Raw genomic sequence first — 21,805 nt, forward strand, 5'->3', positions numbered from 1 at the left:
TATAGTTTTAGTCATTATTTGTACATATCCTGACAATACCAGAAAACATTCTGATAACATCATCTAAGGAATGGCATGGCAAACTTAAATTACATAAAAGTATATTTTAATATATTATAGTTTCTAGATATTTTGAATAAAGACCATAATTTTAAAATTAAATTTATTCATTGTAACATAAAAATATATCTAGACTTATGTGTTGTAACTTATTTTCACTAATACATAGCAGATAAATTATTAATTCTATCAGATTCAAGCACCAATAAACTATTTCAACAGTTTTAATAAATATTTACTTCATTTGTTTCCAAATACTTATTTTTGCCAACACTCATCATGCTTTTTAAAAGAGGTTTTGGTTTTGGTTCTCAACTTGATTACAAGAATGAGTCTGATACTAAGAGTGAAATTGAACACCTCCAAACTGTAAATAAAATTGTGGGCCAATCCTTTAAAATAGTCCCATGGACTATGTTTAGCTAGAAATATTAAAATGGGCAAAGTTATTTAACATAACTTAAATTTTTGTGTGTGATGCTAATCTAGGACAGTGAAGGCTGTTCATCATTTTACTTTTCCCATCCTAAGCTAAAATTAAAATATCCTTTGTATCAAATCATTCAATCACTTACATAACTCTTCCACTGCTTCTGCGTCGAATCTGGATGCCAAAAGGATTTTCCTTGATTTCAACATCATAAAGTCTGTTTTCATAAGTACTTATTGGGGCATTTGGAATGTTTAACGGTACTGGAACTTCATATCTCCTATTTTGGGGATCGTAAATCTATTGCAGATAAGTAGTAAAAAAGTTTACTCCGATTGCTGACGTAGCATGTACATATCATGAAATAATTTAAATAATAGCTCAAATACGAATATTTAGAATTTTTCTCCATATAATTTCTAACTCTACATTCATGGTCCATATAACCATATAAATATAGAATTTCATATACACATTTATAATGGGACCAAACTGAGTACTGCATTTTTGAACCTTTAAAAATTGTTTTGTGATTTGTTTTCTATACAATAAGATCAAAACAGAAATTTTAGAGCTAAATATTCTATAGTATGGGTATACCAAAATTATTTCATGGTTAAAAACAGAAGTTGTTTCAATATTTTTTGTCATACCTATGATTATACAATAAACCCTAATGCTAATTTATGTTTATTTGTGTTTTTATTTATTCAGTACATTTCTTAAATACCTCTAGGGACTGAGTATACTTACCGTTTTAGGGTCTTTGATAACTATTGACAAACTGCTTTCCAGAATTTGTTTACTGATTAATATTCTCACCAAAATGTATACTCTAGTGCTAATTTATGTTAAATTAAAAGCATTTATTTTTCATTGTTATTCATTTCATTTCTTATGCGATTTCATCTTTTTCTACATTATTATTTAACATTTATGTTCCACTGTACTTTAAATTGCATTTTGTTCCTAGAATTTTTAATGAGTGTAATTATCTCGATATTTTAGTTTCTTCTGTTAAATGTCTTCTTATGAGAGGTTTTGATATTTTTTCTTGATTACATGAGTTGAAATTGCTTTTCTTAAGTCACATATTTATCAGATATTTACCCATTTTTTTGTCTTCTAACTGTGTATAGTGTTTTTCCACGTGAAAACATGTCTTATTTGTATGTAAGAAAATGTGTAGATTTTTACCTATGTCACTTACGCCTTTTTATCTGTGGCTTGAAAGGCCTTTGCTAGCCAGATACAAAATAAATATGCAGCTTAATTTGTTTTAGGCTATGTTTAGTTTTCACATGCAACTCATTCTAAATTTTATTTTAGTATATGATTAAAACCAGACACTTTTCTATATAAATTATTAAATAAACTACTTCTTCATTATTAATTTGCAAACCTTTCTTCACACACACACACGTATCTTCTATGCTTTTGTGTCATCACACACACACACAATCTTCAATGCTTTTGTGCAATCTCGTTTCAATAAACAATCAGGCAATTCTATCTCCAGTTCCACACTGTTTTAATTATATGAACTTTTGTTCTTTACCCCTTGCTGAATTTTAACCATTGCACAGTGTTTGTTTTTTCAGACAAACTTACAAGTTATTTTATGAAGTCTCAAAAGATACTTCACTAAGATTTATATGAAAATACTTTAAAAGCAGCAATTGAGCTAAAGTGAATTAACATTTAAAAGATAATTGACTCTTATTTATAATTTTAAAATAATATGAACATTTTTAATAGTTTTTCTCCTTACAGATAGTCCATTTAGTCCTATAATTTTTGATGATTTATTATTTGATTTTTTCATTTGAGTTTGCTAATGAGATTTGTTGCCATTTCTGCTTCTAAATAGTGAGCAACAATGTACAAGAAAATATCTTTGGAAATACATTTTACATCTAGTTATTGTGTTGATATTTAAAATTTCTGATGCTATTCTTAATGGAATCCCTTGGGATTCTTAAGTTAAAAAAATATGCTATCTCTAAAAGTTGAATGAAATTATTGCTTTGGTATATCATATTATATTGGCCAGAAAATTAAGGTCACAACTTAAAAATAGTAAAAAGAGTAGGCATCCAATTTTGTTTATTTTAATGACACTATCAGCATAGTTTGATAATAAATGACTTATGTATTTTGCAAGAATTTAAATGTAGTTTTTAAATCATCATTGTACTAATCACAAAGTTAGCAAGAATGAGCAGTTTCATTTCTTGGGCACCTAGCTATGAGTTGTGTAGGAAAAAATATTTTTATAGAATCAAAATATTATCAAAACTGTTAATAACCTTTAATACTACATTAAACATCCAATCGTAGAATTATCCAAAATCTCCAAAATTACCCAAAATCAAAACTAGCTTTGAGGTAGTTTATATCAAGCATACCTTAAACTGCAACATGTCATTTTTGTGATATTTCACCTCCACACGAAGAGTTGAGATGGGGTCAGAAGGTAACTTTATTCTAGCATTTGCAGTATTTAGTTGGAGGTCAGCTGTTACACCCATTGATGAATAGTTAGTTGACTTGACTGAATAAGGGTCATCTTGTCTTGGAAAGTAACACTCAGGTGCTTTGGATAGAGAAGAATCCTAAAAACACAATGCATGTTCATTGTCAGAAATTATAAGCCTTGTAATATTCGACTCTTTAAAATTATACTGATGTTTAGTCACACATTGTATGATTTACAAGTTTCATTAATACAGAAATGAAATAATAGTCATAACACAAAATATATTATATGTAATTTGGGATCCCCTGTACTAAAATTTTATACAAAATATTTGCCTTTACCCTCTACAGAAAGAACGGTAGAGCAGAAGGATCAAATGTCATACTTTTTTAACTCAAAATATATCATTAAATTGTGTTGTCTGCAAAAGCAAGTATATTACTGATACATTTTGATTCCATATTTGTTCTTACTCTTCATATTGATTGTTGATTATTGTGTATAAAAATGGCATTATGACATGCCTCTAAAGGGCAAGTGGTAGAGTCCTTTTACTTATAATGAAACTCTCAATCCTTCTTTTTTAAACTTATTCTTATATTGGTCGATTACATCCTGACCTGGATTTGAAATAGGAACCCTTGGCTAAGAATCCGAGTTGATTGGTTTACATAGAAGTGAGAGACAAAACCTAAGAAAAAGAGTTATAAACTGTGGCATTGATGGCTAGTTTCTTTACCACAATCCATTCTCCCTATCTTCCTTGATTATTATTATATTTTGTGGAGAAATATATTTATCTACATTTCCAATTTCCTTTTAAAGAAGTTGTACAAGTCCTCCTAAAAGCTCTTTAAAAGGAAGGGGCCTAAGCTGACTAAATTGAGATACTCTGTTTGACTCATCTTCTCGAGGGCGTACTGTCTGGCTTCTACCTAAAGTGAACAATTTCATCTGTGTACCCTATCCCAGGCCTCCTTACCTATAAAAATATTTCTCCCTCAATTCTCCACCTTCTCTTGCATCAAAAATATTGCATTCATTATGTTACTTTTAACAGCATAAACTGATTTTATTCATCTCATTTTTTTGAAGTAAATGTCACTTCAGTAGTTTCTCTGACTACTGTTCTATTTTTTCTGCTTTATTTACAGCAAAACATAGAAGTGTTCATCATACTCGCTATCTCTAATGTGTCCCTTGATTTTCTCTTGAACTGACTCTAACCAGGCTTTTATCCCTAGTACTACATCTAATGTTTGCATGCCAAAGTTACCAAAGACTCCCATGTTGCCAAATCCACATGTCAGTTTCCAGTCCTTATCTTACTAACAAACAACTGGCATAGTTGATCATTTCTTCCATTCTAAATGCTTTGTTCAATTGGCTTCCAGGACCCAGCATGTTATTTCCAACCCAATACATGAGCTGTTCTTTCTAAGCCTCCTTTGTCATTTCCTCCTTGGCTAAAGTTTGTAATCGCCCAGGGTTTAGTCTTTGAATACTTCTCATCTGTTCAAGCTTATTTTATTGATGATATCATCCTACCACATGGACTTAAATAAAGAAATGAAAGTCTCAGCAATAGAATCATACAGGCAGAGGAAAGAATTTCAAAGCTTGAAGATGAGGTTTTTGAATTAACTCAATCCAGTAAAGACAAAGAAAAAGGAATAAGACAATATGAACACAACCTCCAAGAAGTATGGGATTACGTTAAATGACCAAACCTAAGAATAGTTAGTGTTACTGAGAAAGAAGGGAAATCTAAAAATTTGGAAAACATATTTGAAGGAATAATCAAGGAAAACTTCTCTGGCCTTGCTAGAGACCTAGACATCCAAATAAAAGAGAACTCAAAGAATACCTGGGATATTCACTGTGAAAATATCATTGCCTAGACACATTGTTGTCAGGTTATCTAAAGTTAAGATGAAGGAAAAAATCTTAAGAGCTGTGAGGCAAAAGCACCAGGTAACCTATAAAAGAAAACAGCATGTTTCTCAGCAGAAACCCTACAAGCTAGAAGGGATTGGGGCTCTATCTTCAGCCTCCTTAAACAAAACAATTATCAGCCAAGACTTTTGTATCCAGGGACACTTAGGTTCATAAATGAAGGAAAGATATAGCCTTTTTTCAGACAAACAAATGCTGAGAGAATTGACTACTACCAGAATCAGTACTATGGTAAGTGCTAAAAAGAGCTCTGAATCTTGAAACAAATCCTAGAAATACATCAAAACTGAACCTGTTTAAAGCATAAATCTCACAGGACTTATAAAACATAATTAAAAAACACAAGGTATACAGGCAAAAAATAGCACAATGAATGGAATGGTACTTCACATCTCAGTACTGACATTGAAAGTAAATGGTCTAAATGCTCCACTTTAAGGACACAGAATAACAGAATGGATAACTATTCACCAACCAGCTATCTGCTGCCTCCAACAGACTCACCTAACACATAAGGACTCACATAAACTCAAGATAAAGGGGTGGGAACAAAAACATTCCATGTAAATGAACACCAAAAAACAGCAGAAGTACCTATTTTTTATATCAGACGAAACAAACTTTAAAGCAACAGCAGTTAAAAAAGGCTAAGATGGACATTATACAATGATAAAAAGCCTTATCCAACAGGAAAATATCACAGTCCTAAATATATATGCACCTAACACTGGAGCTCCCAAATTTATAAAACAATTACTAATAGACCTAAGAATTGAGAGAATCAGCAACACAGTAATAGTGGAAGACTTCAATACTCCACTGACAGTACTAGAAAGATCATCAAGATGGAAAGTCAACAAAGTAACAATGGATTTAAACCATACCCTGGAAAAAATGGACTTAACAGATACTTACAGAACATTCTACCCAACAACCACAGAAGATACATTCTATTCATCAGCACATGGAACTTTCTCCAAGATAGACCATATGATAGGCCATGAAATGAGCCTCAATAAATTTAAGAAAATCAAAATTATATCAAGCACTCTCTCAGACCACAGTAAAATAATACTGGAAATAACTCTGAAAAGAATCTTCAAAGCCATACAAATACATGGAAATTAAATAATCTGCTCCTGAATGATCATTGGCTTAAAAATAAAATCAAGATGAAAATTTAAAAAGTCTTTTAGGCCAGGCGCGGTGGCTCAAGCCTGTAATCCCAGCACTTTGGGAGGCCGAGGCGGGCGGATCACGAGGTCAGGAGATCGAGACCATCCTGGCTAACCCGGTGAAACCCCTTCTCTACTAAAAATACAAAAAAACTAGCCGGGCAAGGTGGCGGCGCCTGTAGTCCCAGCTACTCAGGAGGCTGAGGCAGGAGAATGGCGGGAACCCGGGAGGCGGAGCTTGCAGTGAGCTGAGATCCAGCCACTGCACTCCAGTCTGGGTGACAGAGCGAGACTCTGTCTCAAAAAATAAATAAATAAATAAATAAATAAATAAATAAATAAATAAATAAAATAGTCTTTTAACTGAATGACAATAGTGACACAGCCTATCAAAAGCTCTGGGATACAGCAAAGGCAGTACTAATAAGAAAGTTCATAGCCCTAAATGTCTACACCAAAAAGTCTAAAAGAGCACACATAGACAATCTAAGGTCACATCTCAAGGAACTAGAGAAACAAGAACAAACCAAACCAAAACTCAGAAGAAGAAAGGAAATAACCAAGATCAGAACATTACTAAGTGAAACTGAAACAAACAAACAAAAAATACAAAAGACAACTGAAATAAAAGTCTAGTTCTTTGAAAAGATAAATAAAATTGACTGATCATTAGCAAGATTGATCAAGAAAAGGAGAGAGAAAGTCCAAATAAGCTCAATTAGAAATGAAATGGGAGCTACTACAACTGACACCACAGAAATACAAAAGATCATTCAAGGCTACTATGAACACCTTTATACACATAAATTAGATAACCTAGAAGAGATGGATACATTCCTGGAAAGACACAACCTTAAATAAGGAAGAATTAGATAACCTGAGCAGACCAATAACAAGAAGTGAGACTAAAATGGTAGTAAACAATTACCAACAAAAAAATGTCCAGGATCACATGTATTCATAGCAGAATTTTACCAGTTATTCAAAGAATAATTGGTACCAATCCTATCGACATTATTCAACAAGACAGAGAAAGGGGGAACCCCCCTAAACTGTTCTATAAAGCCAGTATCACCATAATACCAAAACCAGGAAAGGACATAACCAAAAACGTAAACTACAGACCAATATCCCTGAGGAATATAGATGCAAGAATCCTTAACAAAATACTGGCTAACCAAATTCAACAACATATCACAAAGATAGCCCAACATGATCAAGTGGGTTTCATACTAGCGATACAGGGATGGTTTCACATATGCAAGTCAATGAATGTGATACACCACATAAACAGAATTAAAAACAAAAATCACAGGATCTTCTATTACAGCATTCAATTTTGATTAAAACTCTCAGTAAAATCGGCAAACAAGGGTCATACCTCAATGTAATAAAAACCGTGTGACAAACCCACAGCCAACATACTGTGGAGAACAATAGCTGAATGGGAAAAAGTTGAGAGCATTCTCTCTAAGAACTGGAACAAGACAGAGATGGCCATTCTCACTTATTTTCAGCATAGTACTGGAAGTCCTAGCAAGGGCAATCAGATGAGAAAGAAAGAAAGGGCATCCAAATCAGTAAAGGGAAGTCAGACTGTCGCTATTTGCTGATGATATGATCGTTTAGCTAGAAAACCCTAAAGCCTCCTCCAAAAAGCTCCTAGAACTGATAAAATAGTTCAGCAAAATTTTCGGATACAAAGTTAGTGTACAGAAATCGATAGCTCTTCTATAAACTAAAAAGAACCAAGCTGAGAATCAAATCAATAACTCAACCCTTTTTACAATAGCTGCATAAATAAAATAAAATAGAATACTTAGGATTATACCTAACCAAGGAAGTGAAAGACCACTACAAGGAAAACTACAAACACTGCTGAAAGAAATCATATATGACACAAACAATTAGAAACATATCCCATGCTCATGGATGGATAGAAAGAATATTGTGAAAATCACCATACTGCCGAAACAATATACAGCTTCAATGCAATTCCCATCAAAACACCATCATTATTCTTCACTGAACTAGAAAAAGCAATCCTAAAATTCATATGGAATCAAAAAAGACCATGCATAGTCAAAGTGAGAATAAGCAAAAAGAACAAATCTGGAGGCATCATATTGCCTAATTTCAAACTATACTATAAAGCCATAGTCACCAAAATAGCACAGTACTGTACAAAAATAATCACACAGACCAATGTAACAGAATAGAGAACCCAGAAATAAACCCTGATATCTACAGCCACCTGATCTTCGACAAAGCAGACAGAAACATAAAGTGGGGCAAGGACATCCTATTCAACAAACGGTGCTATAATAATTGGTAAGCCACATGCAGGAGAATGAAACTAGATTGTCATCTCTCACCTTATACAAAAATCCACTCAAGGCGGATTAAGGACTTAAATCTAAGACCAGAAACTACACAAATTCTAGAAGATAGCACTGTAGACATTGGCTCAGGCAAGGATTTGATGACCAAGAAAAAAAAGCAAATGCAATGAAAACAAAGATAAACAGCTGGGACTTAATTAAACTAAAGAAGTTTTGCAGTGCAAAAGGAACAGTCAGCAGAGTAAACAGACAACCCACAGAGTGGCAGAAAATCTTCACCATCTACACATCTGACAGAGAATGAATATCCAGAATCTACAACAAGTTCAAACAATTTGGCAGGAAAAACAAACAAGCAATCCCTTCAAAAAGTGGGCTAAGGGCATGAATAGACAATTCTCAAAAGAAAATATGAACAAATGGCCAACAAACATATGAACAAATGATCGGCATCACTAATGATCAGGAAAATGCAAATCAAAACAACAATGTGATACTACCTTCCTCCTGAAAGAATGGCCATAATCAAAAAATCAAAAAATAATAGATGTTGGCATGGATTCAGTGAAAAGGGGACACTTCTACACTGATGGTGGGAATGTAAACTAGTACAGCCACTATGGAAAAGAGTGTGGAGATTCCTTAAAGAATTAAAAGCAGTACCACCATTTGTTCCAGCAATCCAACTACTGAGTATCCACCCAGAGGAAAAGAAGTAATTATGCAAAAAAGATACTTGCACGTGCATGTTTATAGCAGCACAATTTGCAATTGCAAAAATGTGGAACCAAACCAAATGTTCATCAATCAATGAGCAGATAAAAAACTGTGATGTGTGTGTGTGTGTATATATATATTTATACATATATAGTTATATATAGTTACATATATAACATTAGCATTATATATAACATTATATAGATTTAACATTATATATATATATCACATTAAAAATATTTAATGGGAAAGATAAAATTTCACAAGTTCATGTTTAGAAGCTATTTATGCTTTAGTAAGACGAATTGTTCCCACCTGTCCTTTAGATTTGTTTTGATAAAGTTAGCATACTTTGAATGTAAAGGGGAATGGATGTGAATCTGGCTGAAGAGAGACAACTTAAAGAGAAGATTCAGAGAAATGAACTTCACTATTTGATTTCTGTTGATTTTAAAATCTTTTCTCCTCTTCACTTTTTCTGTTCTTACATTCTTCCCTATTCTTCACTAGTGCTACAGATTATGCTGTTTTAACAATTAATGGAGAGAAATCGGGGTAATTTCTCTGGAGGCAGAGATTCTATGCATCTCTTTATATAAATGTAAATGTCTCTGGAAAATTGCTGACAGATATGTCTTGACTCATCCCAGTGATATAACAAACGCATTTAATTATTTGGTTATATTAAATAAATGTATCTGTTGACAAAGCTCAATGATGTAACGAAAAGTTCAGAATTTGAAAAACAGGCATAGCAAGAGGGAATGTTTTACAATGTCCTTCCTGTGACATTGGTAAAAACACCTGCCACCCTCAGCCATTATTATTTTGTTAAAATGAAAGTCAAAATAACTGGCCAGAGATTACCATCCTTGGTAGAAGAGAACTAGCCCTCTACTCAACGTTATATGTCTTAATAACTTGAGACAATGATTTCGAAATAGTGTCCACTACTGGCATATCTTATCCAAATGAGCAAATCAGCTACAGTCAACACCAAGTAAAGTGTAACAGACAGTATTATTTCATTAAGTAAAGTTACACTATCCAAAGTGCCTGGAAAGCAGTTTACGCATCAATTCAGCCTGGCATTTACTAAGATATGTCTTTGGATAATTAATTAAAATAAAAGTGAATTGCCTGTCAGAGACGCTAACTTCACATTCCACATGATTATCTAATTGAATTTAGTTTATATGCTGCAGATTTAAAATTATAACATGTAAAATTTTCATTGAAATGCTTATGTGAAAACCATATTATGAGTAATAATTAAAATTATTATTACCGTTTGCCATACACAGCCACGTTGTATGCACTTTTGTTCAGTTGCCAAATCTGCATCTGGATAACAATTAAATGTTTCATTTTCTGAGAAAATTTGATTCCATTGAACACTAAAGTTTCTTCCAAGGTTAAGGTTGAGATCTGCAATTAGGAGAACCTTTGAAGACAAACAAACAAAAAACACAAACAAACAAAAAACACAAACGAACAAAACTTTTAAACACTGTATCTGATCATTGGATGATTTAAAAAAAATTTACATTTTACGAAATGTGGCAATGATGGCAGTTCTTCAAATTAAATCATTATTAGTTTAGATAAAATACTTTAAAAATAGAATTATATATATGCAATATATATGTGTGTATTTATGTATATATACATATATGTACATATGTATGTGCACACACATACAATTATATCTATAATTGGGATTTCAAAATTATGTTTGATTATTTCTTATATACCTTGGGAATAATGTGAGCAAATTTATCCCACACCCAGATTTTCATCTGCATAACTTACTTTTTGATATCCACCAAACATAGTTGCAAAACTTTACTTTGAGTAATGAAAGTTCATATAAAGATCAATCTATGCACAGTAGAATTATGAAGGTATACTACTAGTGTTTATGTATATATATTTATAAGCATAAAAGTAGACATACAAATAGCCACAGATAGACCTTTATATTGCATACCTAACCAATACAATTATTTTTTATTATTCCCTCTTTTAATCTCTATTAGAGTCATAAAGTTCACAATAAGCTTGTATTGCTTAATTTATATCAATTTGTTCTTATAATGCTAGGAAATATAAATCATAATATACCTACTAAATAAAAAATAATTAATCAGTACGTATTTTCTGAAAATAAATAATTGAAAAGTCCTGGGCCAGAGGTCTTACGAGTTAGACAAAAATATTATAAGACAATGTTCTGTATCTTAAACAATTAAGAAATTATTTATGGCAATATTACTAATAATTTGGTATTATATAAATGGAGAAAAGGTAAATGACAAAAATAATTGCTTTCATGTTTTTAAATATTACAGTCTCTTTTTTAATACATCAATCTACTACCCAAAGCAACACTATGACTGAAATATTACATTTTGCAAATGAGAAAACTAAAATAATGAGAGATTTATTTAATGTGTTTAGAAGCAGAGATAGCAGAGCTGGAATCTGTGCATCCAATAACACTGCATCCAATTTTGTTATTCTTTTCCCCTCTATACTACAACTGTCAAAGGAAACAAAAATCACAACATAAGGAAGGCTTTCTACAGGAGTAGAAAAGTGTAAACACAAAATTGAAGTCAGAAGAGTACAAGATATATTTTGAGGACAATGACACCTCACTAAAAAAGAAACAGGAGAAAGACTAAAGAAATGAACTGAACCAATATGTTAAAGAGTCTAAAGCAGCTAAAACATTTGGAATTTCTTTTGTGTACAATAGGTAGGTTAGAGTTCAGATTAGAAGAATTTTATGGAAAATATTAGCAAGGCCCATATAACTAGTATGCATGAGAAAATAAAATAGGGAGAGAGAAATTGCAAGGAGTTTCCTTCATGTTGATATCTAAATACAAATTGAATTGACATAAATTGGAATATTATTCAGAAAAAGTGAAGAAAAAAATGGAGGAAGGAAGCAATGAAGAGAAGGAAGGAAGACACACTGAGAGGAGAAATATGGTAAGTGCCCGAATGGTTATATAATGTTAAATGTGAGATTATATGATAGCTAAAATATTTTAAAAGATTGTAATTACCTGGTTAGAAGCATCATAAGTGAAATTGGAATGAGGGCTCATTGGTTGATTATTTTCCGCCACTGTAACTTCTGTAACAATGTCTGTCAACCCAAGGATTTTTACAGTCTGAAATGCTAAGGTAGTTCCTTCCTGATATGATGAATGTGTGCACACAATATCTAATGTGTTCTGGGAAAAATAGTGTATGATATTATATATTAAGTCATCAGATACAAACCTGAAATAACAATACCAATATGACATAGCAAAGAAAGGTCATCATCTACACCTCTATTCCTTCCAGCTCTCCTCATCCAAGTAGCACATAGAAATATACTCATTAATAACTATTTTAATTTATATATATATGCCAGAAAATTTTACTTTCAGAGACAACCTTAATTACTCATATGCAACACATATATACTCATTCTTATTCTAGTCCTAACATTGATGAATAATAATTTAACTTTGCCAAAAAAGAATGTATGAAAAAACCAACATCTATGAAAAAAAGTCATTTCTATTAACTATTCAAAATTTAATAAACCAAAATCCACACCAACTATTACTGTGACTAATTCATTAAAATATTTTCAAATATGTTGAAATTGTTTTCCTAGGGCATGTTGCCTAAAACTAAACATAATATGTTAAGAACTCTAAAGGTTTCTTTGCATCAATTACATGATCACAAACTTTATAAAATTTTATAACAACTTGTTTATAATTTAACAATTTAAATAAACAATTTAAATGAACAACTTATTTCATTACATTCCATTAAAATCTGTAGGCAAATGTAAACACCTTTTCCAAAATATTCACCATAAAAGAATAACCTAGGCATGAACAAATTATACATTTAACTGTAAGTACAAAGAGAATACTTACATTAGAAACTGAAAATGTATATAATATGTAGCTGCCATTTTGTATGGTATCTGAAATGAAAAATATCATGATCAGTACAAAATGTAGTGTTAAATTCTCTGCTCTGGTTTTACACTTATATAACACTTAAGAAGTTTGAACAAATTAGATTCTGTTTATTAATGAAGCATCTCAAACATTTTCTCTGTAAATGTTTTAATTTCCTCTAAATAATATAATAATGGTATTTTATTTTCACAGCGAGTAGAGGTAATGAATGCATATTTGCCTTGTTTACTTTTTCAAAGACTACCAAGATATTTCTGGAAATTAAGAGAAAGTAAAACTTACAGTAAATAATATATAATTAAAAATGTATTGTTTTGAATGATATTTTCTCTCTTGTAAACCTCATAACAGTAAATTTTTCTCAGGAAGACATGGTATACTATAATATATTTTGCATCTTTATGTTTATTTTTTCTATTATTTTTGTATTCAAGGAAAAAATAAATCTGGAGACACGTTGAAGATTGAAATAAACCTTAATCTGTAATTGAAATAAACTTTAATGAGGAATATGGATGAATACAATGATTCTGTACCATATATGTAATAAAACTTTTATTCAACATATCTCTTTAAAAGAAAAACTGAAGATAAAGACTGAAGTAGTTTGTCATAAACAGTGTTAAAATATAAAGGGAATCCTAGGATTCATATAATATACTTTCCACAACATTAATTTGCTTTAAATTTCAGTCTTAGGAAATAAAATTATATTCAGAACCTGAACTGAAGATCACTTTACTGTCTCCATGTTTGCTTACAAATCCATTAATCAGAATTCTGGTTTTCTTTCACTTTTTAAATGCACATAGCTACATAGGTATCATATTAGATAACTGACTGAATTATATTATTCATATTCTTAGCTACTTACTTATATGAAAGTAAGCTATTCATATGCATCTTTATCAGTAGACAGTATGTATTTGGAATATTTATGTAATTTGAGTAATAGGAATAATCTTATAATTGTACCACACATGCTGTCAATGGAGGTATCATCTCAATAACATTGTTTGATTGATGACTACAAATAATGTAAGTTCAGCTGAAATCCACTTTTATAAAACTTCTATGCAGGAAGTTTTTTGGCTTACTACATAAGCCAGAGAATAGGTTTGGAGTCTAATCTGACGGAAGGGCTCACCCTAGTGTTTACACCCCAGGGTATTTTAAGAAAGAGCAAGAAGGATGGTGTGCTGAAATTGAGAAATAGAAAGCAATACAGGATAATAGATGTGTATGTGTGCGTTTGGGGTGTGCGCGTGCACGTGTGCAAATGTTAAAGCACAAACCATAAGCTCTCCAAGTCTCGATAAAACACTGTCTCCTAATTGAGTAAAATGGAGGATCATTAGAGGGTTTTGAGAAGAGATGCAATTACTGGAATCCCCTTTTTAAATGATTATCTGCTGGATTGTAATAAAATTTAAAAAGGGATTGAAAACAGCTACAGGGCAATTAGGAAGCTATTGTCCTAAATTAACATGAAAGATGGTGGTGATTATGGTGGAACTGATGAGAAGATTCAGATCAAAGTAGAACCAATGAAATCCTTAGGTTGTGAGAGAGAACAGCCCATTCCAAGGTGTTGGCATCTGTAGCAATGAAGTTACCATCAACTGACAAAGGGAACACCATAGATGTAGCAGATATATGGTGGTAAGATCCAAGTTCTATCTTGGCAGATTATGTTTTAGATTTTTATTAGACAAACAAATAGAGAAGTATATAGAAGACTGATTTGAAGATATAAATTTGGAAGTCAGGTAAATGGTATAAAAGACTACATTTATCAAGGAAAGGACTATAGAGGACATTTATGATTAGTAGCTGTTAATGATATAAGTAATTCACAGCTTGCATTGAGAAAATCACCCAGAGAACATATCTTTCCTTGGAATAAGTTTGATTGCTAATACATTGATATAAGGCCATAAATAAATGTAATTTGTTTAAACGAATGTTAACTGAGGGTGAATATAAGGCTTAGGAGAGAGTTACAGAATCCTGTGGTAATTTTTAAATACACACATTTTCAAAAACACATAAATAAATATTCACATGTTTCATATGCATTTAAAGGCATTTAGGATAGTCTTTTTTTTCTTGTTGCCCTTCTTATATTTATCTGTAACTCTTTAAAATTTGTACAAGGATATTCCTTAATACACCTAAGAAGTAGTTAATTAAAATAGAAGATAAATTTTAATCTTTTGTACTCATATATAAAACACATACCTAACAGCCCTCTATTAGAAGAAATGAGATTTTTCTAAAAGGTTTCTAAAAATGTATAAGGAAAATTGTAAGTGAATACTTAAATACAAATAGACAAACTTACTATGGCGTAATTAGAAATACCATAGCATAAAATTACTTTTAAATATTTTGTTTGGTATACTGAATTCTCAAGTTTGGAGCTCAAGAAATACAATGAAAGATAATAAGGAAAATAAATTGTAAGCAATTGATACAATGACATTCTTACCCCAAATAATTTGACATTAAATAACTAAATCGTTAAATGTTGGTTTTATTTTCTGTTTACAGTAACAAAATTTTAGTTATAATCACTATCTTACTTCAAAACAGTTGAAAATATAATGCAATTTGTATACCTGAGAAATTATTGACTATTTTAATCTAAAAGATAAAGATAGATTAAAAAGTTTTGTCAAAGACTTACAACAAACAAAAGCACAAAACTGGATATGTTAGTTAAATATAGATAAAGCAAATAACAATGGTAAAATGTTTAAAGTAACCTAAAAGCCTGTAACAGATAAAAATTTAGGAATTAAAAATAAAAATTGTGATATTTTAAAAATGAAAAAACCTATATCAATAAAGCCAAAACTTCCAGTTATCAGAATGAACATTTAAAGCATATCACTTTCAGACTTACCTTTAGTTTCTCCATCATCCCAGAAAAAGTCTCCTTTGGCTGAGTTGTTTTCGTCTAATGCTACTATAAGTCCTAGAGGATTCTTACGGCTATTAAGAAAAATTAGATGCATATATGATTCAAAATAAATGCATAATAATACAATATCCTATAAATAAGTCCACTTCAACCTGTCTGTTTTATGGGTCCTGAATTCAGTAGGAAAATTGACATCAATAAATTTGTATTTATATGTGTTCATAATTTACTGATATCAATGTTCTTATGTGAATCAGAAGTACTTTATACATGTAGAAAATGAGTCAAAAGAATAAATGTAATAAATGCAATAATGGATTTTTTGAAGGCTGAGATACTTGCAAAATTGAAACAATGTATTTTAATTCAAATAAGAAAAATTGAATGTGTCATATTAAGGCTCAACTCAACCTGTATACCCCTAAATCTCAATGAATTAAGTCTACTACTTATGAGCAAAAAAATAAAAAAAAGATTAAAATTTAAAATAATGTTTAGTGGAATCTGTAAGAATATTATAAATGAAATGATTATAACAGGAGTAATGAGATATAGTCAAGAAATATGTTTTTTTAAGTTACATTTTACCATAAAATATTATCTCCAAGGCTATACAGTCCAGGCATCTCCTGGACTGTATAGGACGTATTTCTTCCAGTATGTATTTACCAAGGTATATGTTGCTGTTGGTCATTACAGCTCTCGTGTATAACAACTTTTTGAGAACATACTCGTGAATCAGTTACATTATGATACTAGTCCATTCTAGAATGCCAAAACAGTTAAATTACTAATTACTAATGCATATCACTAACATACTACATAAAAGAAAATAATAAATAACATAATTTCAGATATTCTTAATGTCATGAAGAAAATACAGTAGGGTAAAGAATAAAGAGTAACTTCCTTTTGGGTTGTGGCAGAACAGAGAAAAGTATGTGAATTCAATACGGCACTTTCTGTGCTCTTTGTACTTAGAATGAATGATGCGAAATGGAGCACCAGCATTTTCAAGTTTCTTTTACTTTTAGAAAATATTTCTGAGATTTACACTTAGTGAGCAATTTAGTTTCTCTCTTGCTCTTTACCTAACATGAAATACCCAGTTCATTTATGAACTTAAAACATTTTAGCAGAAAGAAATACATTGGGATTTATTTATGTATGGAAATTCAAATATGTAAAAACTAACAAATACTTTACTCAATAATATAAAAATATTCACATTTTGTATATTTATTAAGAATCAAATATCTTTATGCTAATGTGAGTAAATTTTTGATACAGGAAGTTAACTTCTAAGTAAATTAGAAATTTTGAAAATTAAGATATTTATAATAATATAAATAATTTCATTCTTTTTATAACTACAATGGTTATAGTTCAGTATTACCTCTGTGTGTCAAATATCTGCAGGTGAAGAAACTAAATATCTCTGATTCTTAATGCAAATATGAAATATTAGAATTTCAATTTTATTTTAGATTTCAGTTAATGATTTTTCATTTTACCTTGCTGTTGTTGTTACATCTGGTTCTTGAATGGGGATGATATAACCTCCTCTAAGATGTAATCCTATTTTGTCTGCTGGAAGATACATATCAACACGTTGTTTCCTCCATGGCCTTTTTGCACCCTAATAATTGGGAGATTACAAATATTCTTAATATTATTGAAGACTTTAAACTCTATTTCACAAGAATTAAAAGGTATGCATAGAAACAATTTTTATTATGAGCAATTTATGTCATCCAAATGAATACAATATATTGTTTTCTAGTTTTAGGAGAGTTTGGTTTTTTTGTTGTTGTTTATTTTCCCCCCAGTTTGCTGAACAAAGTAGAGCAAAAATAAGCTCACTTTCTCAAAAATAAAAAAAATCAACAAAAAGAGACTCATTTTCTTTCTACAATAACAGTACTTTAATTAGCTTTTTTATTCTTTGTTATGGTTTAAAGTTAACTATGTCTTTAGGAAGGATTTTCTTAAAATCATTATTCCTGTAAAAATAAGGGTATACTTAGCCAATGTAAGTGATTTGCAAAATAATATCATTTAGAATAAATATTGCTCAAAAAGTCTTGTTCAGTTGAAAACAATGGATGGTGTATATGAGTGCTGTTATTTTGTCTTTTCAAGGTTGAAATAAAAGCCTTTTTCAAATATTTGAATATACCATATAAAAACAAATATGTAAGATTAGCTCAGTACTCAAGTCTTCTGGCAATAAGATAAATATATAAAATAAGAAAAAGTATTAAAATAAGTTGCCACTCCTTCCTACATTACTGCTAACTTTTATTTCCAAAATTTAAAAATAAATAATATCTCTTTATGCTAAATAATATAACTTCATATTAGAGTCTAGCTCATGTGCAAAAAAGGGTATACTTACAAAAATTTTGACACATTTCTAAAGTTTGAAATTATTATTTTTTATAGTTAATAACAGAAATTCTAAAAATATGTATGCTATGTAGTTAAGTTTCTATGGAATAAAGTTTCTATGTGGAAATGTTTAAAAATATACTTGTGAGTCCATTAGTATGTTAAGGTTACTTACAGATTCGTAATCATACCAGATAGCATCAGGGATGTAGGCACTCACGGTATCTGCTCCCTAAAATAAAGAAAGATAATATGTATTTTTTAGTTTCAATTTTTAACAGAGAGGATCTTATCAAATATTAAGTTGGGTTTTCATAGTCAAGGGAAAAAAACTTTATGTTGTTACACTCCGATATTTCCTATAGATAATAATCAAAAGGCTATTTTATTAGCTTCAGATAATATATTGTAAAACTTACCAAAGCAAAGAGGTAAAGAAATAATTAATTTAGATAGCAATTAAAATAACGTATGCATATATATGTACTGTTATAAACCACATGGTCATTGTGAATGCGAATATGTTTATTTCTGTTTACGTCCATAGACACATACACCTTTTAAAAATAGGTAATAATGACCAACTCACTCCAGTGTTTCTCCAACATTTTCATCTGATCAGTGAGTTTTCCAGTTTTCCAGTTCCTCTTTATTTACAATTGAGCAAAATTTCAATGTATATGTCTACTTAAATGAAAGCCCTTTGTTATTATGATTTGATTTTGATTCTATAATATAGTTTTTTTTTCAGGAGAACAATAACTTCATATAATTTTCAACTTTTTGAAATTTGTTTCACATCATAGAATTCCAACTTGATATTTATCAGCTTGAAACATCCACTGAGTATCATCTGTTATTCAGATGTTTTGTAATGTAGGGTCAATTTAGTTGTACAAACTTCAGTTGAAACAATAAGGTTATTAAACCTGTAGAGCCTACCTGTTTTAGAACAGGAGTAATAAGTAATGCAGGGCCCCACAAAAACTCAGTGTCCTCAATCCAGCTGTTCATGTCTTCATAAAACCTAAGAACAATGACAATGTTTAAAGTATAATAATGAAAAAATAAGTTTAGCTAAATTCCTGGTTTGGTTTATCTTTTCATTTTTTTTCCTGGGAATTGTTATTATCTTGAATTGTGCTTGTTTCAGATGACATTTTGAATCCATAGTTCTTACATCCTTTATTGTTCATCTGACACTCAAGAAGGAAGGGAGGAAGCGAAGAAGGAAGAAGTGGGGAGTAGAAGAGGGAGAAGGGAAAAGGAAGAAATGAAGGAAAGAAGGAGGGGAGGGAGGATAGGAGGAAGGGGTGGGAACAAAGGAAAGGAAAGTAGAAAGCAGGGAGGGAAGGGAAGAAAGAAGGAAGAAAAGAGAGAAGGAGAAAATCAGTTTATCTTATACTCAAAAATCTATCATAGATCACAAGGTTACCTTTTATTTATACAAAAACTCTTCTGTTTAATTATTTTCTCCTATAAGATAGGTTCATAAACTATAGGAAATCTTTCATATTCTACTTTCTTCACTTAAAACTTTTTCATGGTAAACTCTAATTTTTACCTGAATTTAAAAGGATCTTTAAGTCATTCATCACAGAAAGGCCCCACTCTGGTCAAAGATATATGAAAAGATAAACACAATTTCCTTTTTTAGTAAGTACTATACTGTACTCTTGATCTATGTTTAGTTTATTGTTTCAATATTTAGTTGATATATTTTTAATAATTGTATGCTTAATCTTTCTTACTGATACAATATCCTAACATGTTTCATATCTTTTCCTTGTAAGTTCTATTTAATTCTCTCATTTCTACCTATTGTCCAATTAATTATATTTACTAGTATCATTGTATAGCTCTTCAAATCATCTATACAAATGTAAAAACAAGCATCAGAAATTTAATTTATATCTTGATTTATCTCTATTAATCTTTTCTGTATAAGTTTGAAAATACTTTAAAAAGTATTATTATAATTATTGTACGTAGTACTCACTCATGAAGAACTGGTCTTGCTACTGTTTCTCCAAACACATGGGCTTTATAAAACAGAGTGTAGAGGAAGGGTAATAAGGTGTAGCGAATAGTTAAATAGTGCCTTGATGATTTAACCAAAAGCGAATTCTGCCCAAAAAATGCAGGATCCTGATGCTGTGAGATAGAAAGAGAAATTAAAATAAGAAAGCTAAAATATGAGTGAAAATTAAAGTAGAAGCATTTTAATCTGCTGTTTAAAGCAAACTACATAAATTTCAGCTTGTTTATGAGAAATTAAAATTATTCCAGTTTCATCATCAAAGTGTTTGAATGAATATGTCTAGGTTTTGTTATATGTTTTAATTGCACTTAATTTTGAAGTGGACACTTCAACATATTTGAAGTATTGCCACAGAAAAAATTAATATTTTTTTAACAAAAGAGAATTTTTATCTTATAATGGTGGTAGAATGAATTATTGGCATCAATGTTTCATGCTTCCTTGTACCCACATCCTTTATCATGGAATGTTGTAATCTCTACCAGTGAAGGTAGAGTGTACCTACCCACGCTTTGACTTGGCGCTCAGTCATGCAATCCACTCTGGCCAATAGGATGTTATTATGTGTGATACATTAAAGCAGAGGCTTGAAATGGACTTGCCTAAGGACTTACTGTCTTGTACCATTGCTATTAGAATTATCACAGGTAGGTTGCTGGCTCAGGAACACAGGGAACAGAGCTACCTGGACAGCCCTGTAGACTTACAATTTGAAGTGCAGCCTCTCTACTGAGCTCAGGCTAGATAAGTGACTCCTTCAGCCAAGTAACACTGATATGGACAAGCCTGTTTAGGCCTCCTGCTTTTGGTAATGATATTAACTGAAGACCTCAACTACTGTCTCCCTGAATCCACTATTAAGTTTGCACTGAAAACCATGTTTCCCAATGCTGCTCCCAGCCTTGAATGAGCATAGTAAGAATACGATGCAGACTCATTCCTGGGAGATGCATGAAAGATCGATGGTCAGCTTTCCCTTAAGGACTCCCCACTCACCTGACTGAAACTTGGTTAGAACTAGGCTGCAATACGGAATTCTCCCTCCCAAACCACCTTCCCTTCACCTTCATCAAGTTCAGACCTGAACCGTGGTCTGCAGACTCTCCCTGCTTTCTCATGCTCACTCCCTTTTTCATTCACATTATTTCACCAGTAAATTTCAAAATTTATTTCTGTCTTATCATCAGCATTTTGGAGAATACAAATGAACGTAGAGTTTCATGCAATTTCTATCAAAATCTCCCATGGACGCACATTTCCTGAAAATATCATTTAGGTATATTAAGG

At 31.1% G+C, this 21,805-nt stretch overlaps 1 protein-coding gene across 2 annotated transcripts in view; it reads right to left on the minus strand.

Moving 5' to 3' along the window:
* Positions 1-21,805, minus strand: part of SI (sucrase-isomaltase) — a 112,437-nt gene that overhangs the window by 49,836 nt on the left and 40,796 nt on the right. For both annotated transcript variants that reach the window (XM_033211613.1, XM_033211614.1), the window contains exons 18-27: positions 20,477-20,631; positions 19,420-19,504; positions 18,653-18,709; positions 17,601-17,725; positions 16,069-16,157; positions 13,113-13,162; positions 12,237-12,407; positions 10,448-10,603; positions 2,899-3,105; positions 636-790 (exon numbers count right to left, since the gene is read on the minus strand). In XM_033211613.1, coding sequence (XP_033067504.1) covers positions 636-790; positions 2,899-3,105; positions 10,448-10,603; positions 12,237-12,407; positions 13,113-13,162; positions 16,069-16,157; positions 17,601-17,725; positions 18,653-18,709; positions 19,420-19,504; positions 20,477-20,631 — 1,250 coding nt within the window. The remainder of the gene's footprint in view (positions 1-635; positions 791-2,898; positions 3,106-10,447; positions 10,604-12,236; positions 12,408-13,112; positions 13,163-16,068; positions 16,158-17,600; positions 17,726-18,652; positions 18,710-19,419; positions 19,505-20,476; positions 20,632-21,805) is intronic.

This window comes from Trachypithecus francoisi, unplaced genomic scaffold, assembly GCF_009764315.1.
Source record: "Trachypithecus francoisi isolate TF-2019V2 unplaced genomic scaffold, Tfra_2.0 Lachesis_group0, whole genome shotgun sequence".
In the NCBI taxonomy this organism is placed as follows: domain Eukaryota; kingdom Metazoa; phylum Chordata; class Mammalia; order Primates; family Cercopithecidae; genus Trachypithecus; species Trachypithecus francoisi.